Source organism: Festucalex cinctus, chromosome 20, assembly GCF_051991245.1.
Source record: "Festucalex cinctus isolate MCC-2025b chromosome 20, RoL_Fcin_1.0, whole genome shotgun sequence".
Taxonomy (NCBI): Eukaryota; Metazoa; Chordata; class Actinopteri; order Syngnathiformes; family Syngnathidae; genus Festucalex; species Festucalex cinctus.
Window position 1 is genome coordinate 10,106,618 of NC_135430.1, and position 25,725 is coordinate 10,132,342.

General features: G+C 40.3%; 4 protein-coding genes and 2 long non-coding RNA genes across 22 annotated transcripts in view; 4 read left to right on the plus strand and 2 right to left on the minus strand.

Moving 5' to 3' along the window:
* The window catches only part of scrib (scribble planar cell polarity protein), a 64,857-nt gene extending 55,584 nt beyond the window's left edge, over window positions 1-9,273 (plus strand). For 12 of the 16 annotated variants that reach the window (XM_077509518.1, XM_077509526.1, XM_077509524.1 and 9 more), the window contains 4 exons: window positions 12-52; window positions 4,562-4,636; window positions 6,006-6,060; window positions 7,435-9,273. In XM_077509518.1, coding sequence (XP_077365644.1) covers window positions 12-52; window positions 4,562-4,636; window positions 6,006-6,060; window positions 7,435-7,565 — 302 coding nt within the window. In that variant the 3' untranslated portion in view covers window positions 7,566-9,273. Of the gene's footprint in view, window positions 1-11; window positions 53-4,561; window positions 4,637-6,005; window positions 6,061-6,162; window positions 6,194-7,434 lie in introns of all 16 variants that reach the window. The other 4 variants (XM_077509522.1, XM_077509534.1, XM_077509525.1 and 1 more) reach the window with 3 other exon arrangements.
* On the plus strand, window positions 66-3,528 carry LOC144009689 (uncharacterized). The gene is made up of 2 exons (XR_013281010.1): window positions 66-1,341; window positions 1,423-3,528. It is a non-coding gene; the product is annotated as an uncharacterized LOC144009689 (long non-coding RNA).
* On the minus strand, window positions 2,225-3,600 carry LOC144009688 (uncharacterized). Its single transcript, XR_013281009.1, has 3 exons — window positions 3,297-3,600; window positions 2,623-2,853; window positions 2,225-2,341 (listed from the first exon to the last, which is right to left on the minus strand). It is a non-coding gene; the product is annotated as an uncharacterized LOC144009688 (long non-coding RNA).
* A 476-nt stretch (window positions 9,274-9,749) lies between the features above and the next one.
* cdv3 (carnitine deficiency-associated gene expressed in ventricle 3) lies at window positions 9,750-14,703 on the plus strand. Of its 2 annotated transcripts, none has more exons than XM_077509536.1 (5): window positions 9,750-10,236; window positions 11,550-11,626; window positions 11,696-11,835; window positions 12,025-12,187; window positions 13,585-14,703. In XM_077509536.1, the coding sequence occupies exons 1-5, from the start codon at window positions 10,054-10,056 to the stop codon at window positions 13,712-13,714; spliced, it is 693 nt and encodes a 230-aa protein (XP_077365662.1). In that variant the 5' UTR covers window positions 9,750-10,053; the 3' UTR covers window positions 13,715-14,703. The 2 variants fall into 2 exon arrangements, with proteins under 2 accessions (XP_077365662.1, XP_077365663.1); XM_077509537.1 differs by having other exon boundaries at window positions 11,553-11,626.
* Window positions 14,704-16,243: 1,540 nt separating this feature from the next.
* On the minus strand, window positions 16,244-19,073 carry hacd1 (3-hydroxyacyl-CoA dehydratase 1). The gene is made up of 7 exons (XM_077509535.1): window positions 18,903-19,073; window positions 17,808-17,925; window positions 17,623-17,641; window positions 17,463-17,551; window positions 17,261-17,382; window positions 16,967-17,145; window positions 16,244-16,815 (listed from the first exon to the last, which is right to left on the minus strand). Exons 1-7 carry the CDS (start codon window positions 19,025-19,027, stop codon window positions 16,733-16,735), a joined length of 735 nt encoding a protein of 244 aa, XP_077365661.1. The 5' UTR covers window positions 19,028-19,073; the 3' UTR covers window positions 16,244-16,732.
* Window positions 19,074-19,130: 57 nt separating this feature from the next.
* LOC144009717 (transmembrane protein 236) lies at window positions 19,131-25,190 on the plus strand. The gene is made up of 4 exons (XM_077509572.1): window positions 19,131-20,652; window positions 20,722-20,794; window positions 22,992-23,115; window positions 23,255-25,190. The coding sequence occupies exons 1-4, from the start codon at window positions 20,297-20,299 to the stop codon at window positions 23,932-23,934; spliced, it is 1,233 nt and encodes a 410-aa protein (XP_077365698.1). The 5' UTR covers window positions 19,131-20,296; the 3' UTR covers window positions 23,935-25,190.
* Window positions 25,191-25,725: the final 535 nt, after the last annotated feature.

Below are 25,725 nucleotides of genomic sequence, written 5' to 3' on the forward strand. Positions count from 1 at the left end.
TTGTCATCCAGAGCTCATCAGTCCTCGAGGATTAACCTCCCCTGGCAGACTGGTAAGTCATTTAAATGAGCAAACACAGCCAGAGTGTATTACATTCACTTGAAAAAAGAAAAAAAAGTTTTTCTGACTTTTTTTTTTTTTTTGGAGCTTTGTTCTTTGAATATTTTTTTTCTGTGATTAAAAAAAAATATTTCGAAAAACAGAAAAAAAATACTCCAAAAAAAGCAGAGGGAAAAACATTATTTAAAAAAAGAAACAGAAACAAAAAAAATCCAAAAAACAGAAGAAAAAAAAATTATTAAAATTATAGTAATTTTTTTTGGACCTCAGAACTTCAAGTGACTTGTTTCAGACTACTGACCTGTATATATGACTGGATAGCTGATAGCCCATACCTGCTAGTGCAAGCCGTTGAATTCACAGGGTGGCCATCTTGTTACTCCCACCTCGCAAGCAGACTACTGTATAAACTATAGGTCGCTTGCACATCGTAATGCATCATGGGAGTTTTTTCTTCGGGCGCCATCTTGGGTGTCCGCCGGTTCACAAGGTACACTCGCGAGTTACACGGTAGAGCTTATCAACCTGATGTCATTTTCGCAGTATTTTCACGATTTACCGGAAGATCAAAAACAACGATACAGGCAGAAGGTGTCTCTGTGTGGTGGGATTGATCCTAATTACGTCCTGACCAAGGGTGAATTTTTTTTGACGGAGAAAGCTTGCTGGCCAAATGTGACATCTCTGGACATCTTTCACTACCTCGTGTTGACAACATGCTCCATAACACGCCAACAAATCCCTGGAGGCTTACAATTATTTTGTAAGCGGGTGGATACAGAGTGTAAACTTTAACATCGCATCAGAAGAAACTGTTGCTGTTGCACGTAAGTAAACCACATGGTGTTGGTAATTCTGCACACAAAAATGTTGATTTGTTCTCAGGCTTCCTGTTATCATTGTGTTTACATGCACAGCTGGGTTTACCTGATGTGGTTTTTCTAATAATTTTATAACAGGCAAATATGGCAGAGCGTATAAGAATAAAAAGTAACTGCACAGCCTCCCCGTGGCTTAATTAAATTTAATGCTACCCTTTCACTAGTTACATGTTACTTAATCAACTTATTCTAAATGGTTAAGGTTAACCACTATCAGAGGACGTATTTTTAGTTTCAGTTTCCAGTACAATAAAACGTGTTCATGGTAACTACTGAGCATACTGACAGCTTTTCTTATGATCTCACGGTTAAGGAGGCTGTCACAACACCCAATTTCTGTCTGGTGCCAGATGGCAACAATTCCCATCACTTGTCACGACAACACCAATAGTATTACCAGGTATGTATGGCTTTACTTTTTGTAGTTTCTTATTTAATTCTATGTTTCATATTTTCATTACAATGTTTGTCATATTTTCAGATTCAGGCACAGATGAGTTTAACTGGACGGGACTTCTGCGACTTTGTGGTGTGGACAAAGTGTGATTGAGCGAGTCCACCCAGATCGCTCGTTTTGGCCAGCTGGAAAAGCCAGAGTTTTTTTTTCCCAAAATCCCCTCCTTACCTGAACTGCTCGGGAGAGCATTTACTAGATCAGCAGTGGACTTCCAGTGTTCCTGCTCAGCCGCTGTCACCTACCACTTGCTCATGTACTTCAAAGATGCGGAGTAAAGTAGTTTTTTGTGCTGCAGCACATTGTAAAATCAAATGATATCACTTGAAGTGTGCAAAAGGCAGTCTAGATTGGCACAGTGGACAGTGGTTTTGTGACAAGTGTGAAACAAGGATTATTGGGAAAACTGTAACAGTACTGGTACTTGTCTTACATTAAACAAATTTAAAAGAGAGCAACTTTTTCCTCTGTACATAGCATAATGAAAGTCATTGCATACCCCATCAACATTACATCATACCGTCATACTCTTAAAATAATGGCCTAATATTTTGACACAAATTATCAACCCTCGTGAGGATAAGCAGTAAGGAATTTTAATGTAAATATCTCAGGATGGTAGGCACCTGTGCTAAAATGAACTACATTAATATAACAGTTCAATTTTATCCCTGAAATTACTACATCTAATCATTATTCACTTCATTTTTTGTGCTTTTAGAAATAATGGAGATTTATGCCATTACTTTAAGAGGGACCATATTGCACATTGAGTCAAATCCTGTCATTTGTATTATGTATAGCTTTGTAAACAAACCCAACAATAGAATTTGTATAATCGCTGCCTTTATTAGTGCCAAACAAACAGTCGCATGTTGTCCTCCTTCAATGCTCGTCTTCGTTTCCATCATGTCATTGGCAATCAAGTCGGTGTGGCATGAGATCCCTAAAGAAATAATAAATAATAATAAAAAAAGATCACAAAAAAATACGGTACCAGTAATAGGTTTAATATAGTACAGTAGTATAGTTTTTTTGTTAGTGTAAAAGAAATGTACACATTTGGTTGCATTTTTTAATGTATGAACATTGCTACAGGCAAATACTTATTTCTATAAACACTTCCAAATGTCTCTAAAATATAAGGTGCGTGTACACACACAAACATAAACACATACATTCACTCATGCATACAATATATCATGTAATGAATTCTGAGTGGCATACCAGAGTCAATGATGTCAGCAGTACTTGAGGGTACAGGTTACTGGAGCCATCTGGCTGCATAACTGCAACAATCTCTGCCACTTCGAGTCGTCTTTTCTTTGCTTGTCTCTCCTGTGCACGTTCATATCTTGGCACCGACTGGGCTGAGACATAGATGTTGTAACTTGGGACCCAACTTTAATGTTGGAGCCCAGTCGGGATGATTGGACAGAAAAACGGGCGCAGGGCGACCTGTTAAAATAAACAAATATATAAACAAATAAAATATGGAAAGACTGGTTATTTTGCCGCAGTAGGTTGGCCGTGAATAAGTTCTTTAGCATGATGTGTAGGCTACCGGGGGTCTGTTTACTTGCATCACCCCCGGGGGTCTGTTTTCTTGCATCACCCCCTTCTGTCTCTTTTTTCCAAGTTTACATTTTGCCACCAAAAAACATGTTATCGGCATTAAGAGCCCAAGACTAATCAATCCAATTTCAGCAGTAAACACTTTGCACTGGCACTACTTGGGTGAAAATGTTCGATGTTAGCTTTCGGCTAACGTCCGCTAGCCAGCTTGTACTACCGAACTTGCTTGCTCATGAATCCAAAACATAAGCAACTTGCCCATATATGGGCGGTCGAAACGTTATTAATCCTCATGCATTAAATTAAATAAAGGTAAACAAGCTTACCGCTCACAAAGTGATCGCTGCACACACGAGCCCAAAGTAACGACTTCCCTCCGGAGTCCGCACTCCTCTGTCTCCAAGCCCTGGTTCCTAATTATTTTCGGAATTCGGAAAAAAGACCGACCATTTTCCCCCTTGGCTTTGTTCGAACAGCCAACGATGCAGCAACAATGTACCATTTTAAACGCAGACAACAAATGTGATAGATACGTGTTAGACCGAATCGCTACGTAAATGGAGGCCACCCAGCATGGCGACTACGAGAAATCCGAGGCGGAAGTGACGACACGTGCAAGCGACCTATACGGTGACACATGTACAGCTCGTAGGCAGTTAGTATGTATAAGGCCGGAGGCGGGGTGGGTGTTTTGTTCCGGGTTTTTTTTTTTTCTTCTTGTTAAAAAAAAATAGTGACCACCCCGGCACAAACCGCCCACGATGCCTCCGGCCTTATACTAACTGCCTACGAGCTGTATATGTTTTATCTGTACGTATACCGTATAGTTTATAGTAGTCTGCTCGCGAGGTGGGAGTAACAAGATGGCCACCCTGTGACTTCAACGGCTTGCACTGGCATGTATGGGCTAATGACTATCCAGTCATATATACAGGTCAGTGGTCTGCATTGCAACAAGTCGTTTGGAGTTCAGAGGTCCACAAAAATTACTCTGAAAAACAGAAGTTGGTGCTCTGTTTTTTGGAATATTTTTTAATTTTTTTTCTGTTTTTTTAAAGAAATTTTTTCCCCCTGTTTTTCAGAGTAGTTTTTTTTTTTTTCTGTTTTTCGGAGTTTTTTTTTTTTTATGACCAAAAAAAAATATTCAGTAAAACAGGGAAAAAAATATTCAGAAAAACAGAAAAAAAATACTCAAAAAACAAAGCTCCCCCCAAAAACTAGTCAGAAAAACAGGAGGTTTTTTTTTTCCCAAGCGAATGCAATATACTTCTGTAATATTGGATGGAATTATACCAAAAAAAAAAAATGTTTTTGGTGGCAGTGATCTCATTTCACCAACAAGCAGCATCCAAAAACAATCTTCAAGCTATTTATTCATTGGCAATAATCTGCCATCTTGCCAGTGAAAACGCATCTGAGAATCCACACGTGTTCCCTCCCTTCCACTCCATCACACAATTTCACCGCCGCCGGTTTGAATGCTCCCCCCACACAAATTATCCACCTCTCCACCATCCATCCATCCGTCCTTCTTTACTGTCTCCAACCCCCCCCCCCCCCCCCCCCCAATCCTGTCTTGCCATCCTTCTAGTCCCTGTCATCAAAGAGGTTTGACTACCGCCAGTTTGCCGCCATTCCCTCTTCCAAACCGGTTTACGACATTCAGGTATCGGCCGCATGCTGAGCCTCAGATCCTCCAACCACGCCCTCCCCAACCTCTTCAACCTTGCCTGTAGTTTTTCGGAATTAATCCAAGAGGCGCTGATATAAATGAAAGCAGGCCTGGGTCTTACTCCCAACTCCCTTCTGCCCAATCTGTCACTCACAAAGCATCTTCGGCATTCACTAACCAGTCGGTCGGTTGATGGATCGCCGGAAACGTCATTTGTGCTCGTTTGCATTTCGCTAAGGAGTCATAACTTGGCTGTCGTGAGTTTCTACTGGGGTGGGAAGGGGAAGGGGAGGCAATTCTTCACGTGGTGCACTTGTTTGGTGGTAAAAAAAAATAAAAAAATCTTTGCTTGTCTGTCTGCTTTTGTTTTATTGACACAATGTGGTTGCTTTTGTTTTTGATACTTTTATAACAAAAATCATGTTTCCACCAAGCTGTACGGTTTGTGGTGTGGTGTCATGCTATGGGGACAACTAAATGTGCATTTGGCTACATTTACAATGTGACATTTTTTAGGTCAGAAAAAAAAATAAAGTTCAGTAAGAAATTTTTTGAAAATTTGAGAAAAAATATGAAAAAAGTTAAAAAAAATTCTGATTATGTCCAATTGAGTAAACATTAGAAGTTGGGGGTTATTTGTATTTATTGCAAAAATTCATCATTCAAGATTCACGTTAAATATTTTATTTATTTTTTATTTGAAAGAAAAATGCTTCAATTCAAATTTGCAATTTTGTGCCTGTGTATTGGGGATTAGGAAAAATCTTCATGTTGGAAAAAATAAATACAATATATAGCATTGTGTATATTATGGTTTTAAGAAAATACAAATGTTTTATAGAGGGAAAACAAATTAATGGAAAGGAACATAAGAATATTAAAACATGTAAATTTAATTGAAAAAAAAATCAAAAGTTAAAAAAAAATCTAATTATATATTGTTGCTTAAATAAATTGTGATAGTTTATATATTTAGATGATAGCAAAAAAAAGTGTATAATAATTAGGGGGAAAAGTAATGGAAAGGAACATAAGAAAATGAGAAAATATCTATTTAATTGAAAAAAAAATCAAAAGTTAGAAAAATCTAAAGATGTATTGTTGCTCAAATACATTTTTATAGTTTATATATTTAGATGATAGGGAAAAAAGTGTATATTATTAGGAAACTGAACTGACTGTAACTACTTCGTGGAACCATTTTTATTTCCTATGTCAATTTAGATATTTTGACTGGTTGTGCTTTTCGCCAATGACCTTCCATTAATAGCACCACACTGACGAGCTAACTAACTTTCCCCCAGTTAGCTTGCCTTCCTAAATTCCGCACTTTTTCCATTCAACGTGCTTTGTTTCCTCGCAGTCTCCTGACGCGGTCGACGACATGCAGTTCATCGACGACGGCTCGCAGCATCCGGGTGAGTGCGCCTCACTCTTTTTGACTTTGTGGTGATGATGATGATGAAGAACCTGGACAAGAGGATGAGTGAGAAATGTGTTTCATGTCCCTTTTGATTCAGGTGTCTACATGGGATAAAGCAGCTCCTAGTGGTAGGATTTTGTGTACTTGTGACTGTTTGGGGTGGTCTTCTGTGCTATTTAAATCCTAACGTGATAGTTTAGTTGGCCTCCGATTGACACCAAGGTGAGAAATTAACAACATACTAACCAGGCGTGGCATTGTCCTAGTGTTGTGTGAACCCGCATTCTTGACTTACTCGTATCTCATCATATTTCCCCCCTAAAAATGAATGAAAATGCCATTAATCTGTTTCGGCTACTCAAAAAACAAAGTGTGGGCGGGGATTGTGGTTTTGAAAAATTGTGATAACATATAAGGAGCAGTTTGTGCATCACTGACATTGTGCACTTCGTCTTTTGGCCACCAGGGGGAAGTATAGCACAGACTATATAATACACAAAGAAGAATTTCACAACTAAGTAGGAATCTGTTTTTTATTTATTTAATTTTTTATATTTTTGATTTTTTTGCAAAAGATAAAGAATATATGCATGTAATAAAATTAAATCTTTTTTCCTCGTTTTTAAAGGGATACTTATTTAACCCATTATAGCAATAAAAAGTTAATATTTTGTCTATAATTAATTAGATAATTTCATTATTTTTCACGTACAATTAGTACCTTTAAAAACACATTTTGCAACTTGCTGTCGACTGAAAATGACATCAGGTAACCAATCACAGCTCACCTGTTGTCTAGGTTTGGTCATGTGACATTCACAAACTGAGCTGTGATTGGTTACCTGAGCCCTTGTGATGTCATTTTCAGTCGACAGCAAGTTGCAAAATGTATTTTTAAAGGTACTTATTGTACATGAAAAATAATGAAAATATCAAATTTATTATAGGCAAAATACTCATGTTTGACTGCCAAAAATGGCTAAATAAGTAAAGTATCCCTTTAAAAAAAGAAAAAAAAATATCCCCTACAACACATATTTGTATTGTATTTATTGAACCCTAAACTTTAGATTTTTTTTTAGCCTTTTAAAAAACAGACTTAAATTGTTTCTATAATTACACAAGTTATGATGATGATAGTTTTTTTTAACCCCATTTTAGTCTATAATTTGAAATGGTTTGCCTTTTCGTGTTTCCTCTGTACATTATGACATCATCACCATCTGCTTTTCGCTCCTGCTTGTTTTGTTTTTTTTAGCATTGGGACTCTCGCAGGGAATCTTTTCTGCTTTTACCGCCATCGTCTACAACTCCAGACTTTTCTCCGAGACTGACCATGCACATGTTTGTGTGTGTGTTTCCTGTCCAGGCCCCGCCCCCGGCCCGGAGACCGACATGCCGGTGCCCGCCACTTCGGCCCTAGAGGAGATGGCGCTATATAGCAACAAGCGCAAGCTGCGACAAGGGCGTCGTAGTTTGGAGACGGCTGTTCCCACATAACACCTCACATAAACACATCAGTAAACGCTACACAAAAAGAAGAAGAAGAGTCCATTTTTCAAGAGACCAGGATAGCGGTCCCTCATATCCAGCCTTGCCTTCAGTCGTCATGGAGACCACGCTTCCTCCATGTTTCCTCCTGTCTGGCTCACATTCTTTTGTTGGTGGTTTTAGCTTTTTATTTTTTTTTATTTTTCTTAATCTCCCAAAGACAAAAAAAAAGAAGTCCTAGCTGTAACATGTGGAAAAATATTTTAACTAGATTGTAAAATGTTTTTGGAGTGTAAATAATAGTGAGACGACATCCTGCTACCTTCATGCACACACAGAATGTCGAGAGCTTTAAAGAAAAGAAGAAAAAAAAACATGCATCATTGTTGCACTTCCACACAGATCTTTAAACTTTTATTTTATTTTTTTAAATCATTTTATGCCCAATTGAAGTTATGTATGCGGCAAAATTAATTGTGCACATCTATATATACTACTCACAAAAACTTGGGATATTGGGTTTTAGGGTGAAATCTAAACAGGAATGTTAAATACACTATAACAGTGGTTCAAAATTGTTTACATCACTAAAACCTAACCTCTAAGTACCACCATTGTGATCGACATTAACCCGTTTGAAGGCACGTCCTAGATATGTTAACCTTGCTCCCGCAAGGTGAATTCTCGCGGTATTTGTGTGTTCACAAACTCTGGAAAATAAAAGAACAGAGAAAAAACAACAACAATGACAATGTATAGCACAAAATGTATTTTAAAATTTTTTACCTGAATAAAAATTTTATTCGATCAAACACAAGTTGTGAATTTTGCCGTTTGGTACCTCAAAGCCCGATATCCCATTTTATTTTTTAAGAAGTTTCATAAAACGGTACTTGCCCTTCTTTTTAACGTTCTAATCATCATTGAAGTTGTGTCCTGGTGTGATGTGAAGGTAGCGGATGCTTTATTTTTCTGCCCGACGGGGCTAATTTAATAATCTGACGACACTGAGAGATCATTTTTCTTATCATGGTGTGAATAATGTACAAATATGAACGCGGGCGAGCTAGTAAAAACTGAGCCAATGTGTTGACCAATCGAGCGTCTGGGTTTGGACAGCACGTGTGTCACATTTATTTTGTTCATTTTTATGGGAAAAGTTCAATAATCAAAACAAAATACACCTCTGAATATCATCAGCTTCTGTATCAGACATTCTGCATAATCACAGTGTAGTTTAATTTAAAAATGTTAGGTGTTCTAAATATAGTGTTTCAAGTCACGTTCAAGTTTGCTCATAGCTTCTTTTTTTTCTTTTTTTTTTAACCATAGTTTTTAAAATTTATTTGTTCCAGATTGTTTTTCTTTTTTAGCATATTTCCTAACGTAATTCAGTTTGCTGGCTAACAAGTGTGCTAGTTTGTCTTCTTTGACTTTACGTAGTCAGACCGAACGCTATTGTAGTGCTGAACTACGATCGAAAATGTATTTAATTCACATATCGGATGTTGTAGTTACATTTATGTTTTGTACATCATCAATCACGTTTGTGTAATTGGGAGAAAGAACACGAGTGTCTTCTCTGTCCAGACCCAGCTGACAGGTTCCATTGCACGGGGCTAAAAGACAAAACATGCTCTCTGCTATTCTTCTCTGTAAAGACACACAAGTCAATGATTTAATTTTTTATAAATAAACATTTTAAAGTCATGAATTACACTTGTCTCTCAGTCCATTATTGTAACGATATCGCTACATATTTACTGTACGATATAACAATATCAGCTGGATAAGTACGCTAAATTTAAAGACCTACAAAAATATCAGTCGGATTAATATTTTGCCAACAAATTTTACAATCTATTTTATTATTGGCGAGTTTTTCCCTTCTTCTTTAGTTAGCTTCTGACAGTTAGCTTAGCCGACGGACGACTTCTTTGTTGGTTTAAAAGTTGGCAGCCACTTTGTAAAGTATGTTTAGTAAATAAGTAAGTATCGCCACCTACCGTGAAGAATTTGCTGAATATAGCATTATACACTTTTATTTCATTGACTGCTTCTTACATTTTTACATTTAGCTCGGGTTTATGGCTCAGGTGAGATTATGTAAAATACGCAACAACGCATATGGTGGGGATTTTTTTTTCTTTTCTTTTTTTTACTGTTTTAATAAAGTCGTAACACTTCCGGCTTCATGTCCATCTACTACCGGGTCACAATGCTGATTTGTCAGATTTCCCCTGCGCTGCATGGCATACCTGACAGCATAGCTGACGACTCACCAACACTCATCCGAGCGTTTTTAAAACCAGCCTTTGACGGAGGTGAAACGACACGAAAGACAGCCAAGTGACCGCCGAGTGAGCGTTTAGTAGCGGCCGACCGTGCTCCTCCTTCCCCCTCACGCGAACCACTTTTTTTCCTCCTCCGCGTGTCATTGCTTCGGCGTGCTTTAAAAAAAAAAAAGGAAAAAAAAGCTAGCGGCTCTCTGTTGAAAATGGCGGATGTGTCAAGTGAGAAGAGCCTGGACGACTTCTTCGCCAAACGGGACAAGAAGAAGAAGAAAGACAAGGGCAAGGCCAAGGAGTCTGCCGCTTCCTCCACGGGCCTAAAAAAGAGCAAGAAGGAGAATGAAAAGTCGTCGAAAGGCGACGGTCTGGACGGCAACGTGATGGACAAGGTAACGTGGTTGAGTCGTTGTGTGTCAGCAACCACTTTTAAGTTCCTTAACAAGTCATTTAAAGCACCTCGTTGAGACTTAAATGTTGCGAAATTAACTTTTAAGGAGTCATTTTGGGAAGAAATGGCGACTAGATATCTCGCATATGCTCCTCACGGCTCATGTGACGACCGGCTGCTAACCACCTTTAGCATTTAGCTTCTTTCGCTGACACATGGAGTAACTCTATAGAAGCACTGCGGTCATATATATATATTTTTTATTCTTAGTTTAGTGTCAAACTACCGTATCGAACGGTCTTTTTGTTAATCGCCAAGAGGAGAAAAAGAAGGGCGAGCCGCCGCCATTTTAGTTTATTTAGTCTCCCCAATAAGACGTCCGTACATGGGTCCTCGTTTTACGACGGGAGCCCAATCATACGGCTGTTACCGAACCCGTTCGTAGGTCGGAGCACGTCATACTGTTCTCAACTTTATTTATAGAGCACTTAAGAAATGACCATCGCTGCATACAAAATGATGTATATTGAGTAAAAAAATAGACATACAAAACAAATCAATAACATTAAAACAGTAAACACCATAAAACAGTAAAATTGATAGTCACCAGCCACAAATAAATAAATAAATAAATAAATACAATTTTTAAAAAAATAATACATTATATAATAATTATAGAAAGTATAAATGTTTTAAGACTCGTTTTTGTTTTTTTTGTTTTTGTTTTTTTAAAGGTTCAACATGCTAGTGACCAGACGATTTAATCAGCAGATATATGCTATTTAAAATTGACAAAAATATATTTTTTTCTTTACGTATTAGCACATTACAGCACAAGACAAAGATAGTGACATTCAAGCAATTAAAAAAAAAAAATCTGTCTGGTATTCATATCTTTTTGGTTGAAGAAAAGTTATTTTAATCAATATTTAAAAAAAAAAAAAAAAAAAAAAAAAAGGTTATTGTAATTTTATTATGCCAAATATCAGGCATCGGCTTAAAAAATATACTGTTGGACCCCATTTTGTATATTATAAAAACATGGATTTAAACACTGGGAGGGTGACTACAGTGTTACCTACATGCATGAAATTAATTTTGCTGCACTCTAAGCTAACACAATAGTAAAGTATGAGTAACACTTTCAAGCCGTAAAGCTAAAATAAATTTTTCAAAAGTGCTAACTTAGCACAATGGCATTCTTAAGCCGCTGCGCAAACTCGTTAATCATGCAGCGTTGGGGCCCCTGAGTATCGATAACGTCCCGCTAGTGCAGTACTGCATGTTGAGTGGCCTGTGTCCCCTTCCGGCCAGGAGGACGAGGAGTGGAAGGAGTTTGAGCAGAAGGAGGTGGACTACAGCGGCCTGAGGCTTCAAGCGTTGCAGATAAGGTGAGGGTGAAACATCCCCCCTTGGAAGTCCACCGACGTCTCCGTTAACGTCGCGTTTGTTTTCCCAAGTGACGAGAAGGAGGAAGAGGACTACGAAGATGAGGAGCAGGACGAGGACGGGGACGTCCACATCGTCGCGGGCGGTGACAAAATGTCCGCCGGCCCTTGGAACAAGTCCGCTCCTGTTCCTGCACCAGCTGCACCAGTCGGTCAGTAGTAACCCTTCGCTTGCCGCACCATCACATTCTAATCATGTGATATCCTTGAGTAAAAATGTTGCGGTTTTATTTTTGAAGGAAATTTGGTACATTAGTGAATGTGAAAAAATGTTTCTCATTAAAATTAAAATGTAGTACAACAATAAAAGTATTTTATTAATGGTCTTTTCGTCGCCGCAGAGGACGTGGAGACGCCGGAGTCGAAGCCATCGGGCGTGTACCGTCCCCCGGGAGCTCGCCTCACCTCGTCCAAACGAGGCCAGAACCAGGGACCCCCTGAGATTTTCAGTGACGCACAGTTCCCCTCCCTGATGGCCACCGGCAAACACGTGGAGACGCGCAAGTAATTCCATGCACCTTTGTTTGGCTTTCCACTCACCACAAAAAAAAAACACTATAAAAAAATAAAAAAAATAAAAATATCCCATTTAAAATATGGAGGGGTGGAGGTTTATAGTAAATGAGTCATTTTTAGAAAAAAAAAAGTGACAATATTACAATAAAGTGTATTTTTGAGCGGCACGGTGGGTGACTGGTTAGCATATTCGCCTCCCAGTGCTAAGGACACGAGATTGAGTCCGGGCTTCGGCCTTCCTGGGTGGAGTTTGCATGTTCTCCTCGTGCCCTCGTGGGTCTTCTGGGTACTCCAGTCTCCTCCCACATTCCAAAGACAAATATTAATTGAACACCCCAGATTATCAATAGGTGAGATTGTGAGTGTGGATGGTTGTTCGTCTGTGTGTGCCCTGGATTGGCTGGCAACCAGTTCAGGTTGTACCCCGCCTACTGCCCAAAGCCGGCTGCGATAGGCTCCAGCACCCCCTGTGACCCTTGTGAGGAATAAGCAGTTAAGAAAATGGATGGATGGATGGATTTATCGCAGCATAAACTCATGTGATCCACCAGGTGATGCTACTTTTTCCTCATTTAGAGCATGCGGCAGCAAAATTTTCGCACATTTTATGAAATTAGTTACAAAAATAGAATATGTATTGGGGGAAAAAATTATTTTAGGAAAAAAAAAACAGAAGTTGGTTATTTCTGTCTATTTTTTTTATGTCAAATAATACAAAAATATTCAAAGTTGGACAATAAATTTAGGTTTGACAATAGTTTTAAGAAATAAAGTACTTTATGTGTGTATATGTATGTATGTATGTATATATATATATATATATATATATATATATATATATATATATATATATCTTTATAAGTCAGAAAAAAATATTTTATATGAATGGTGGTTGGTTAACTATAACTTCAAAAGTAGAAAAAAAAATCCAAATAGTTTCTAATGGGAGAGGGGGGTGTTTAAGAAAAAAGGAGGTTACAATTAATAGTAATTATGAATTGCAAAAAAAAAAAAAAGATTTCTACAAGACTGTCTCAGAAAATTACAATATTGTGATAACGTACATTATTTTCTGTAATGCAATTAAATAAGCAAAAATGCCAGCAATATTAAAACAATAAAAGGCTTGCAATATTTCAGTTGATTTGGAATGAATCCAGAATGTTTGGCATTTTTGCTTATTTAATTGCATTACAGAAAATAATGGACTTTATCACAATATTCTAATTTTCTGAGACAGTCCTGTATATATGAAAAAAAAAAAAAGTTTAAAATATAGAAACATGGGGAAAACATTTTTAGACTGATCTTGAAAAATGAGTTTTACCTAAAAGAAACCAAAAATTCTTGGCCGCCATTTTGTACTTAACTTTGCCTCCTTGCAGGGATCGCGAGATGGAGAAGACGTTTGAAGTTGTGAAACACAAGGGCCGAGGCCGAGAGGACGGCAACGCCAGCGCACCCGTGCAGCACCTGCAGCTGGACAACCAGTACGCCGTCCTGGAGGACAAGTAAGACATGCGCGCCACGCCGCCGCCGCCGTTTGCGCCCCGCCCCCTTACCCTCCCACCACCACCAACCAATCAGGAGGAAGAAAGCGGCTGAACGTTGTACTACTGCACCCGCCGCCGCCACAAACGCATTTAAATGATCACACCTAACAGTCACGTGGAGGGGGGTCGGTGGTGGTGGGGGGGCTTCAAGCAAGCTTTCAAGTGGCGAGGAGTTTGTGGACCACGCGTGTCTCTCTGGACTTCAATGAGGTGATTTTACAAACTCGTGTGAGTGTGTGGGGGGGGTGGAGTCTATTTTTCTGCACGCACACACGTGGGGTGGGGAGGGGTGCATTTGGACTTTTAAGGAGTGGGTTGGGGGTGGCACTACCTCGACCACGTGGATTCTCTACTTCGCCCCACCCCACCCCCAGTAAATCCTGCTCCAGTGGCGGTGAACGGGACACGAGCTGTCGGGGTGACGGCGCTCATACAATTCCCTAATAAAGTGGCCTTATGGATACGAACAGGCTCGGTCTTCCCAGGAGCGCTTGATGTACTTGAACTCACCACGGAAGGAGGAGGACAAAAAAAATAATCTAATGTAGTTTGGACGATTTCAAAAAATGTTCTTTTTTTCCCATATCCGCCATTTAGTTTCGCAGCCCCTTTCTTCATTGTTATGATGATTAGATCAACGCTGGCTCGAATGTCACTTCCCTTATGTTTGACACAATACCAAGTCGTAACCGTTCAAAGGCGGATGTTCTCCCGGTGATTTCATAATTTAAATGGAAGTGTCCATTCACTTCTAACAGTCAGTTGAGCATTAGTATTGCAAGTTAGTTGATGATGAAATGTGTGTTGTTTTTTTGTTGTTTTTTGTTTTTTGGGTCAATTCCATAATGAGTACAGTATGTTCTGGGATACTTGTGTGCGTGTGGTTGAAGTAGAACATGTTTGTGACAAAGACGAGAGCCAATTTATCAAATAAAAGTGCTAATCTGGAAAGGTTTTTGTCTGTGTGTAGAATTGGAGCTTCAAAGTAACGCAGCAATGAACAGTAACTGTTTGTATGAAACAGTCGAATGAAAAAAATGGTAAGTGGTCTTGTTGAATTTGAGTAATCTTCAAAGCAGAATCCGTAAAAATGTGCTGAATTGAACTCCCCTCTATCTCTTGGAAGTAGAAAACACAATGTTGAACATGTGTGAAAGTGGCCCCTGGAACAATTAGGAAATTCCAGCTGGCATGAATGTGACATGGTCAGCAGGATTATTTTTAAAAAGGCTTTGCCAACACCGTCAAGTGAGGAAAGACCAAATTGTTCTGTTATTGTTCAGCAGTTTAAAAAAAAAAAAAAAAAGACGGTGGGATTGTTTAAAAAAATAAATAGGTGTGAATTAAGAATAAAATAGCAGGTGTGTTAAATTGAAGAAACCTGATATGCTTGAGACCCTCTCGTTTCCTGTTAGCCCCCATTTTGAGTATGCGCTGGTTCTCAGAAGGTAATGCTGCTAACACTGTTCGCTAATGCTAATCTGTGCTAAAGCTGCAGCGCTGCCTACCTATATGTCTTGTATGACTTTTATTTTTATTTATAATCGACAGCTGATGCGCAGAATTTATGCAAAATCAGAAATAGGAGCCCATTTAATTAAATTTTGGTGATGGGTCATTTTTATTCAGCACACGCTTTTGTTTGCTGTTAAACAGTCCTGGGTCAGCCAAGTTGCCAAGTCATTGGTTGAAAAACGGGAAATGGATGTAATTGGTCTTACTGTTTATTATTACAAAGTAAAGGAGTCAGAACGCTTTATTTTTGGTTCTGGTAACAAAACGGCTATTGAAAGGAACGCTACCTTAGACATGACTGCCATCTAGTGGTATTTACAGCATGATTTAGCACTACTCATTCACTTCCGGGGTGTTCTGCAGACGAAACTGACTTGAGCGAGCTTTTAAATGACGATATTACCGCGTGACACGGTTGTTGGTGGATAAGTTTCTCCCGCCCCAACAAGTTCACCGTTAATTATTAGTTTTAATTCAAAACAACGTTCATCGACTCCGCCTTGACCGGATCGCCCCGCTACTCAGATACGCAACCAGTCGGCCATATTGGATGTGTCAGTTCTGTTTACTAAATAAATGCCAGTGAATGGGCTGCACTTGTTACATGTAACAACCTACACCGTGCGCAAGTTAATGCTTTTTTTTTTTCTTTTCTATTTTTTAATAAACATTTATAACTATGAACTAACATTTGATAAACGGTTGTAAAATTTAACATCTAAATATGTAAACTCCCATACAATATATATTTTCATATTTATGAGCTCATACATTGGTAAATGTGCATACAAACATTAGTAAAGATACAAACTTCTGTATATGCCAAACATAAAGACTTAACATCTATTATCTGTTTAACATTACGTTTTTTTCCACTGTCTGCTTCCCAAATACTCGCACACAGTATATTCATATAGTCTAAACTACAATCGGGTAGTTTGATCAGCGGCATGAGAGGAAAGTTTCAATTCCAATTTTATTGAGTCGGTGTAAAGGTGATCACAAAACTGAGTTTATTGATTTTTGCACATGATTTCACATTTCCATAGCTTCCACCCCACCCCTGTAAATTGTGGCCTCTCGTTCCTATAAGCAGAATCGTTGATTGAACATCAATCAACAGTCTCATGTTAGCACCTTTTTGTTTGGAGGGAATTGAAGTAGCGACACACACACACATATAAGTAAACATTGTCAACAAATGCAGACAAAATGTTAAGTGCTTTCCCTCAAACAAGCATACACAAAAAGCCTTGTCGACAAGGAGATTTATTGTTTTTGAGCTTTCCCGTTTTCTTGTCAATTATCTTGGGACACCGTTACAATCCGAGTTATTGCTCCCCCCCCCTCACATCAAGCCCCTCAGTGCGTCTCTTTACGGCCATTTGTAAACAGCAATTGTGCCTCCTTTCCCGCGCTTTTTGTCAGATGTGCGGCTGATGGGTGGTGGTCAGGCTGCCTCCAACTAGTCGTCCTTCTCCACGATAACCTCGCCGTGGAGAACCCTTCTCCTTTGCCGTAGCATGTGGAAGAAGAGCTGAGGGAACACTGAACACGAGAAGTGAATTAAATGACTAAAGACTAAAATTGAAAAAATAATTATATACATATACTGAATGACCCTTTTTTGTCTTGCCCTTGACAAAAAAAACTTAAATCTAATACTAAAACTATAAACAAAACTTCAAACAAAACTTACATGGGATGTAGGATAGCATGATGACCACCAGGCAGTAGTAGTAGTCGAAGGACACGTTGTACTTATTGGGAAGCCTCATGGAGTACATGCCCGAGCGGCGCACGAAGGGCAGCGCCGAGTAGATGGTCAACAGTTCACCCACCACGCCCAGCGGGTACAGTACAATGAACAGGGTGTATCTGAAATTACGCACACGTGCACGTTTATGAGTGTCATCTCAGCACCATATTAGCATAGAGTGGCTAGCACACAAGCTAAAAAACACAACATGCTCATCGCTGACGGCGCCTCCACCTGGCCCATTTGATGAAGTACGGCAGATGGTGGAGCAGGTTGAAGGTGTAGTAGGAATATCTGGTGATCTCGGTTAGGGTCCACACCACCAGGAAGAGGATCACGCTTTCTTCGTTCTGGATCTTCGTTAAAGGGGGGGGGTTGTAGGGTGAGGCCCTCATTTCAAAGCGGTCGGCTTTATTTTTTTCTTCTGTTGCATTACCTGTCTGATGCTGTTGGTGACGAACCACACCATGAAGATGCGCGAGCTCACTTGCACCCCGGTGACGATCACCGACGTCCGAACCAGACCTGCGGCGACAGCGATTATTAAAGCCGAGCGTTTAAGACACAAACGGGCCTACATTCAGTTTGTCACATACCAATGGCGCAGTGTGCCACCTGGAACACAAAACACATGAAAATGATTAGGAAGTATTTGTTTTCCAGGATATTTATTTGAGCTTTTCCAGGACCTTACAGCAGTGGAATGTACCATATTTAAATATGGATTTACACATTTTTGTATATCACTTTTTATATAAATGGTTAAAAAAACAAATCTTACCTCAACTAAAGCAAAAGTCTGGAAAAACTTGAGGGTCCGGGCTATACTTCTGTACAGGCCCTTGTGTGTGCCTTTCTGCATATAGAAGCGTATCATCGCTATGGCCAGGACCAACCACCTGACCACAACAAATATTTTTAAAAAAGTTACTTAAAATGAAGTTAATCCAAGTTGGGACAGAGATCAATATGCAAATATTTACAGTAGCTAAGTTCCCAACACATCTGCAATTGAGTAAACTAATACACCTACCAACTAAGGAAGTGTGATATTTACATATTTATGTGTATCTTCATTTTTTTCCCCCAATTGTATGATTGTAAACAAAACTCAGTGTTAACCCTAACCCACTTTGGTTTGTGTTACATGATGCAGAAAAGATTTGTCTGCCTGTCTCCGTTTGTAATCGTGTAAGACACGCAAAAAGAAGGAAAAAAAAAGTAACGTAACGATGTGCGGCTCTTGGTCGCTTTGAGAAAGGGAGCCACTCATTAAACAGTAAACGCTGCCCTCTACTGGTCGTAGGTAAACATTGCACACTAGCCATGATTCGTTTTTCCCCCCCGCATTCAATATTTTATTTTTCTACATTTGTTGCACTGTTAAGTAAAAATGTTTTAATATTTCATATGTGAATCATTTCTATTTTTTTATTTTCAGTACTTCACATTTTACAAAAGTTTTGGAACTTTAAAAACAGTTTTAAAAATCGTCAGAACAATCGAGATCGGTGAAGGTCCACAGCACCATTTACATTCACAAAACTATAAATATCACATAAAAATAATTTAAAATTAAGGGTTAATTGGGTAGCATACTTAAGATGATGCTGGTGATGCTTTGTTTTTTTTTAAGATACTATTCAGGATGTATTTCCAGGATGTGCACGGGTTGCACGCGCTTGCACTGGCAGTTAGAAAATAAAAACAAAAAAGTGCTCATTGAGCATTTCCAGCGTCGCTCCAGTGTCGCCGCCGTCTAAACTTATACCAGCAGCCCCCGCGGCCCTTCACACTTCACACCCTCGGCTCGGCCCTATTTGGACACGCAGCGACGCTCCATTCATTCCAGCGGGCCGCCACGCCGCGCACGTACCCGGCCGTCATGGCGATGTTGTAGAAGGTGAGCCACGCCGTCGCCACGGTGCCTTTGCCGCGTTTCTTGTTGTTGTTTTCCTTCTCCTCCGAGGCCGCGCCGCCGTCGTCCTCGCTGGACGCCATGCTGGTGCCCGGGCTGGGGTGGGGTGGTGTCGAGTGGGGGGTGACGCTCACGGTGAGGGGTGGGGTGGGGTGGGGGCGTCTGGGAAGTTAGGTGACAGCTGGAGGGAGTGGGGAGGGAGGTGTGGTGATGAGGCAAAAACTAGTTTGCTGCCATCTGGTGGACAAGAACTTCCAACGGCGAATGCCCCCCTCATACTCGCGGTTCGACAACCACCATTACATGTTTCTTTTGTTTTTGTTTTTAAACGACCACGGTTCGATTCCCTGGCTGTGTGGTCCTTCCCTGCAGGCCATACCCTTCTCTCACATTTCCTGTCAATTCTTCAGCTGTCCTGTCCTCAAGGTTAAAAAACCAAAACACATAAATCATCTTTTACTTAAGTTGTGCTGCTCTTTCTGTTGTGCGCACGTTGTCCACCTGGGGGCAGTATAAAACAGATTTACAGATACAGCATTCTGGATTCACCTGTTGTGTGTGAGTGTGGTTTTGTTTTTTTAACCTGTCGTCTTTTATTCGCAGTTATTTATTTACAGTGTTCCCTCGTTTTCCGCTGGTGTTAGGTTCCAAAAAATACCCGCAATAAATGAAATCCGCGAAGTAGTTAGCTTTATGTTTTACAACTCTTATAAATGTTTTAAGGCTCTAAAATCTCCGACCGCACAATTTATACACTTTTCTCATTGAGGCATTTACATGTTCTCACATTTCTCTCTTGTTCAAACATTGACAATGTTCAAACCTTCATAAATTTAATAAAATGGGTATATTACTGTAAAAAAAATATGCAAAATTGCACTTAAAAAAAATTCCGCGATACAGCGAGACCGCGAAAAGTGAACCGCATTATAGCGAGGGAAGACTGTATTTATTATTATTTTTTACCCAATCCCTTGCTTATGTGCAACATTTCTTTATAGGGTAGCAAGCAACACCACCACATAGATGCTAATTGAAAAGAAAATGGCTGGATGGATGCTTTCTTGGGCTGATTGGGGGGGGGGGATCACTCTTGCACACCACACACCGCAGGATAATCGCTCAGGATCATCCTGCCGAGACGTTTGATGATTGGCCCGATGATTCGTTTGTCAATGTGTAAAAATCACTTTAAAACATACCAAACACCACATTGGTGAAGATAATCGTTCAACGATATCAGACAATCGTGTGTGCGCCCCACTAACGCTAACATCCTTGTCAAGCTTTGTTTACCAGGCACACAATGACGACTGCGCCGTAAGCACTTTCAGGCCCGCGTTGTGTGGAACATGCTGGCGGGGTGGCAGGGGGGACAATGGTGGGGACCGGTCGCCGCCGCCCCCTCCCCCCCTTTGCGTCTCCCACCCAGGTGTCCTGGCAGCATGGGCTCGGGCCGGACGCTGAAGTTGGCGGTGTGCGAGGCGCTGCAGTTCGCCGGCCTGTGCGTGCCGCTCTTCGTGGTCATGCAGCGCTTCGCCGTCATCGTGGCCAAGGTCCAAGGAGGCGGCAGCAGCACCGGCGGGGCCTACTGGCTCATCGTGGCCTCGTCGGTGGCCTACGTCACGTCCGTCACCCTCCTGGTGTGGGTGCCCCTCAAGTACATGGTGTTCGCCAAGAAGAGGTTCCTGGTCGGGAGGAAGAAGTGGTGAGTAACTGAAATAAGCCGCCATATTTTTTTCCCTTCTCGTCCTTTGACATGTTTGTTTCCATCCAGGAGGCCTGTGGCCCTCGTATATGCGATCTTCTCCACTATGCCCTGCTTTGCCTTCCTCATCGCCAGCTCTGAGGTACCACAAATGTCATCTATCCATTTTCTATTGTCCTTGGTGGAGTCACGGGTTAGCTGGAGTGGATGCCAGCTGACTTTGGGCAAGAGAGCAGAGTGACTGCTCACATTCACACCTAATGTACATTTTAGAGTTTTCAGTTATATAACTTTATTGTTGTAGGCATCAAGAGACCAAAAAGAATGTATTTTATGCATTATATATATTTTTTAATTTAATTGGTTAGCAGAATTTTATTCTGCCAAATGTCAGACTCAGCACTGGCCTAAAAAAACAAACAAACAACATTCACACTCTGATGGTAGTCTTTGGCAATGTAATGTGTATTAAGATAGCATGTCTGTTAATAAATATATTTTTTCATGTATGGAATTCTTCAGGAATCTACTTGAATGCACTAAATATTCACTCAATAGCAAGTATTTTTTTTTCTTTTTGGTAAAGATAAAACAGGCAGCAGGTCACATTGACCCGTGAACATTTTTGGCACCAAAGAAACCATCGTAACAACAGGAGGGATTAATCTGCACCCAACGCTGGTTCAAAGCTACTCCCCTTCAGTCCAAGGTATTAAGCACAAGTTGCACAACTGACAACTTGTATTATTTATAGACAGAAGCTCATTTGATTAAAAAAAAGAAAAATAAAATAAAAAGAATTATAATAATTCCCAGTCTAATTGCAACAATGTCAATATAAAATATTCAACAGAAGCCCAACGAACTAATTTATAAAAAAAACAAAAAAACAAAAAAAAGATGCCGGTAAACATGATTTAAAATGCTACGTTCCAATTCAATTGTGCAGCTCACGCCATGGCCACAGTGAGGCAGTGCAGTAAAACATTCATGCTGACAGAAACAGAAGAAGAATTATTTATTTATTTATTTATTTATTTATTTATTTATTTTTATTTTTATTTTTTTGCCAACTGCGATTGAGCTCGTGAAATTCTGTAATATGTCGTTTTTCATAGCTGAATATATATATATATATGTTTGTTAATATTGTTATATGAGCTGTCCAAATGTGTTTTTGTTCACACATCCGTTGCTTAAAGGCTTTTAAAACAATCAATGCTAACCGTTAGCATGTGAATAGCGTTTTACATATTTGTTAGCATTAAGCTAAACGGACTCATGAAGACAGAGCTATTTGTTGATAATACATGTATAATTTTCTTTGCGTGATATCAAGTTTAGCACCCAGTTTCAACTGTGAGTGGTATTAAGCAATTTGAAGTGTCTTTTTTTTTGAAAGCCTGTTTGCCACTGAGGTTGCCAAGTGAGTTGACTCGAGTTCAGAAAGTTTTTTTGTTTTGCGCACTTAAAACAAATAATATGCAAACTATTTTAGGTGTAATGTAGAATGATTTTGAATAAATATGTCTTGGGATTATAGTGTGTGTTATATTTACGGTTTACATGATTGATAGGGGCAATTTTAAAAGTTAGGGAAGCATCAATTTACTCGCGGCTTTTCGCAAATAGCGGGGGTCATGATAAAATGGAGCCAAGGCGTGTTGGCTGATGGAGGTGATGACTTGTGAGAAGAAAGTCCCCGGGGAGTCATATGCCAGGATAAGGAGGCGCTGATAAGCAGCTGGGTTCCTCTTCCTGTCCTCCTTGTCACTTCATGTGTCCACCAGGCACATTTTCATTTCCTGGTTGGCCCGTGGCCCAGGGCTCGCTTTGCTGCTTTGCCTGGCCCCGAACGGACCTTTTGCTCCTTCGTTTATCGGATGTGAAAAAAAAAAAAAAAAAAATGCTGCGCCGATTCCCGCTTGCTCGGCTTTGTTCTCAAGTCCTGACTCAGGCTAATGTCAAGAGCTGAATGACACTTGGTAGTTCTATGATGATCAACTGGTGGGTGGCGGAGACATTTTGGGGCGAGTCGTAGACAAAAATGACAGGGGATTTTCGGTTTATGAAAATAGTGACATCTGGATATAGCAGATGACGCAAGTTTTCACGTGGTATCAGAATAATATTTACAGTTTTTCATTGGATTGTAGTAGAAGAAGTAATACTGTAGTGTTCTTTGTTTATGTCTTCAAGACTCGACTGTAGTCCTTTCACTAGCTTCTCCATGAATAGATTCATTTTGCCAGCTCTACTGCCTCCTGCTGGACAAGGTGAGCACACCAGAAGGAGCATCATTGTATTTAAACCTTTGTTGTCGTTTTTTTTCCTGATAGGTCCAAATCCGTAACAATCTGCGTCACGACACATTCGGCGAGCTGCCCGTGTCGCTCATCCTTTTCTCCCTCATCTGCATGGATGTGGTGGAACGGATACGGCACTGCAGGTTGACGGGACAGGGTGAGCTTACGTACACCCGTCTCATCAATGCACATTTATTCTGCCAAATATCGGACTCAAGTTAAAAAAAAAAAATCCATATTGACTGATTTATCTTTAGCATTTTGCAATGTGATATTTATTCCGGTTGTGTGTTCAGATAACGTCATGGCGAGAGATGCCGACATTCCTTCTTCAGTTTTGACGCACGTGGAGCAGGTCGCACCCATCACTCCGGCCCTTCCGGGTCCCGGAACGGCCGCTCCCCGCGGGCCCGCGCAAGCCACGGGGCCCCCGTTGGCTCCGGCGGGGACTGTAGGTCAGCGCGACAGAACCCACAACGGCTCCGGCCTTAGACCGGAGCCCAACGGCACCGTCCCGGGAATACCCGGGAACGGCGGGCGGTCGTTGAGCGCCTCGGACTCCGGCTCCCGCGCGGCGTACGGCCGCTCGGGCCCGCTGCGCTTCCTGTTCGCCAGCGACGCCCGCGCCGACGTGTTCGTGGACGGCTTCGTGTTCTGGCTGGACACGGCGGAGATGACGCGGGCGGCGGCGCACCCGCTGGTGTGCTACTCGGCCTGGGTTTGCCCCGTTTACGTCTTCTGCTGCCTGTCCTGCCTGCGGGTGGCAGTGGCCCCCCACGACCCGCTGCTGTCCGCGCTGGGCGTGGCCCTCCAGGACCTGCCCTTCCTGTTCGTGCGAGCCGGCCTGCTGGCCTTCTTCGGTTCGGTCACGCCGCTGCTCTACCTGCTCAAGAACCTGCTGGTGTGCATGGCCTTCATCTACTTCAACTTCATGACCAAGCTAAGGATCTTCAACACACAGAGGATGTACTTGTAAAAAAAAAAAAAAGGAAAAAGTGGCAAAAAATTGACTATTTTGGGAGGAATGTCACATAACATTCCACAATAACAAAACATGCGTTATAGTCAAGCTTATTTAACAAACAATAAAATAACCTGCGATTGGCTGGCAACCAGTTCAGGGTGTACTCCGCCTACTGCACGAAGCCAGCTGGGATAGGCTCCAGCACTCCCCGCGACCCTTGTGAGGAGTAAGCGGTCAAGAAAATGGATGGGTGGATGGATAACAAAATAACTAATAACGCTAAAATTGAAAGAACATTTTTGTTAACTCAATAAAATAATAAAAGCGAGTGCTTTAAAAAAACAAAACAAAATGTAACTACTAAATTTTACATTTATAAAACTACAAGTACAGTATAGCGAAAATGTTTTTTTTTTCCCCACCCTCTGTCAATTAATTTCATACGTGAGCTTTTGGGGTTTATTTTATCATAAATGTTCATTTACATATTACTGTCGGAACAATCGTTAGGGAATTTGGGAGCTTTATGACACAATACTTATATTGACCTATTTTATGTCACAAGAAATAAAAAAAAATAAAAAAAACGAATACTACATTAATAAAAACAAAAATAAAAAATAATTTTGAAAAAAAAAAAGACACAAACAAACCTGCTCTAAAAATTAGCTGAAACTAATGGAATTTGAAAAATAAAAGTACAAAAGCAAAATCCAAAAGTATTATATCCCTGGTCAGAGTCCATTGGAATGCTAATATAAGATCATCTTTAATTAAAGTAGACAACGTGCATTTTTTTTTCAAACGGTGTGTGGCTTGTGGGTGCAAGCTGTTGCTTGAAAATCATCCTGGATCTTCACCAAGCCTAGATAATCAAGTCAAAGTCGTTTTAACTCAATGTGAGAGTCCACGTTATTGTGCTAATTAATGCTAATTAGCACAAAGAAGCCGTTTCGCCTCCACACCGATTTGGCTGTTTCCATGCATTGAAGGGTGCTGCTGTTTTGGTTAGCAACTGAGTTCAAATGGGTTCAGCGTCTATGCAATGAGAAAATTGCAATTACTGTAAAGCTATTTTTGGAAAGGGGAGTGTTGTCTGTATTGTATTTGTGGGTTTCTTAATAAATATTTACTTTAAAAAAAGAATGTTTTTTAGTAGGACCTTGTTTTAATTCAACCTATATTATTACCAGCATTTCAGGGCACTTCCACACTAGGAAGCAGGATTTCCCCCTGTGCTCTTTTTCTTTTGATTTGTGTCATCTTTGAACACTGCACAGATCTCCTTAGGGGGTAGTGGGGGGGGCTTTACATTCTTCACAGTTTGTCGCATCAGCATTTTACTCACATTCCTTGCCCCTCTTTGGAAGCATCCTCTTGCGGAGCACGGAGAGCAATATTGTTACATTGCGGGTCAAATTGACCCGTAAAATGTCAGGTGTGAATTTCCAATATTTACAAAAAACAAGTGAGTGGACCAAATATTAACTCAATTTATTATCTTTATTTTTTTCATATAGTTTTATTTTGAATGGTTAAACGCATTCTGGGTCAAATTGACCCATACAGTATTTTATTACTAGCATTTATAAAATAGGAGAAAAAAGTGAGTGAACTAAAATGGTGATTGACTACGTAACAATTTTTTTCGGTAGAATATAAAACATGCAGCGGGTCACATTGACCCGTGTACATCTTAGTGCAGGGGTGGCAAACTGCAGTCCTCGAGGGCCGGAGTCCTGCAGGTGTTATAGATTTCCCTATTCGAAGTGCAGCTGATATCAATTAACAGCCTCGTTATCA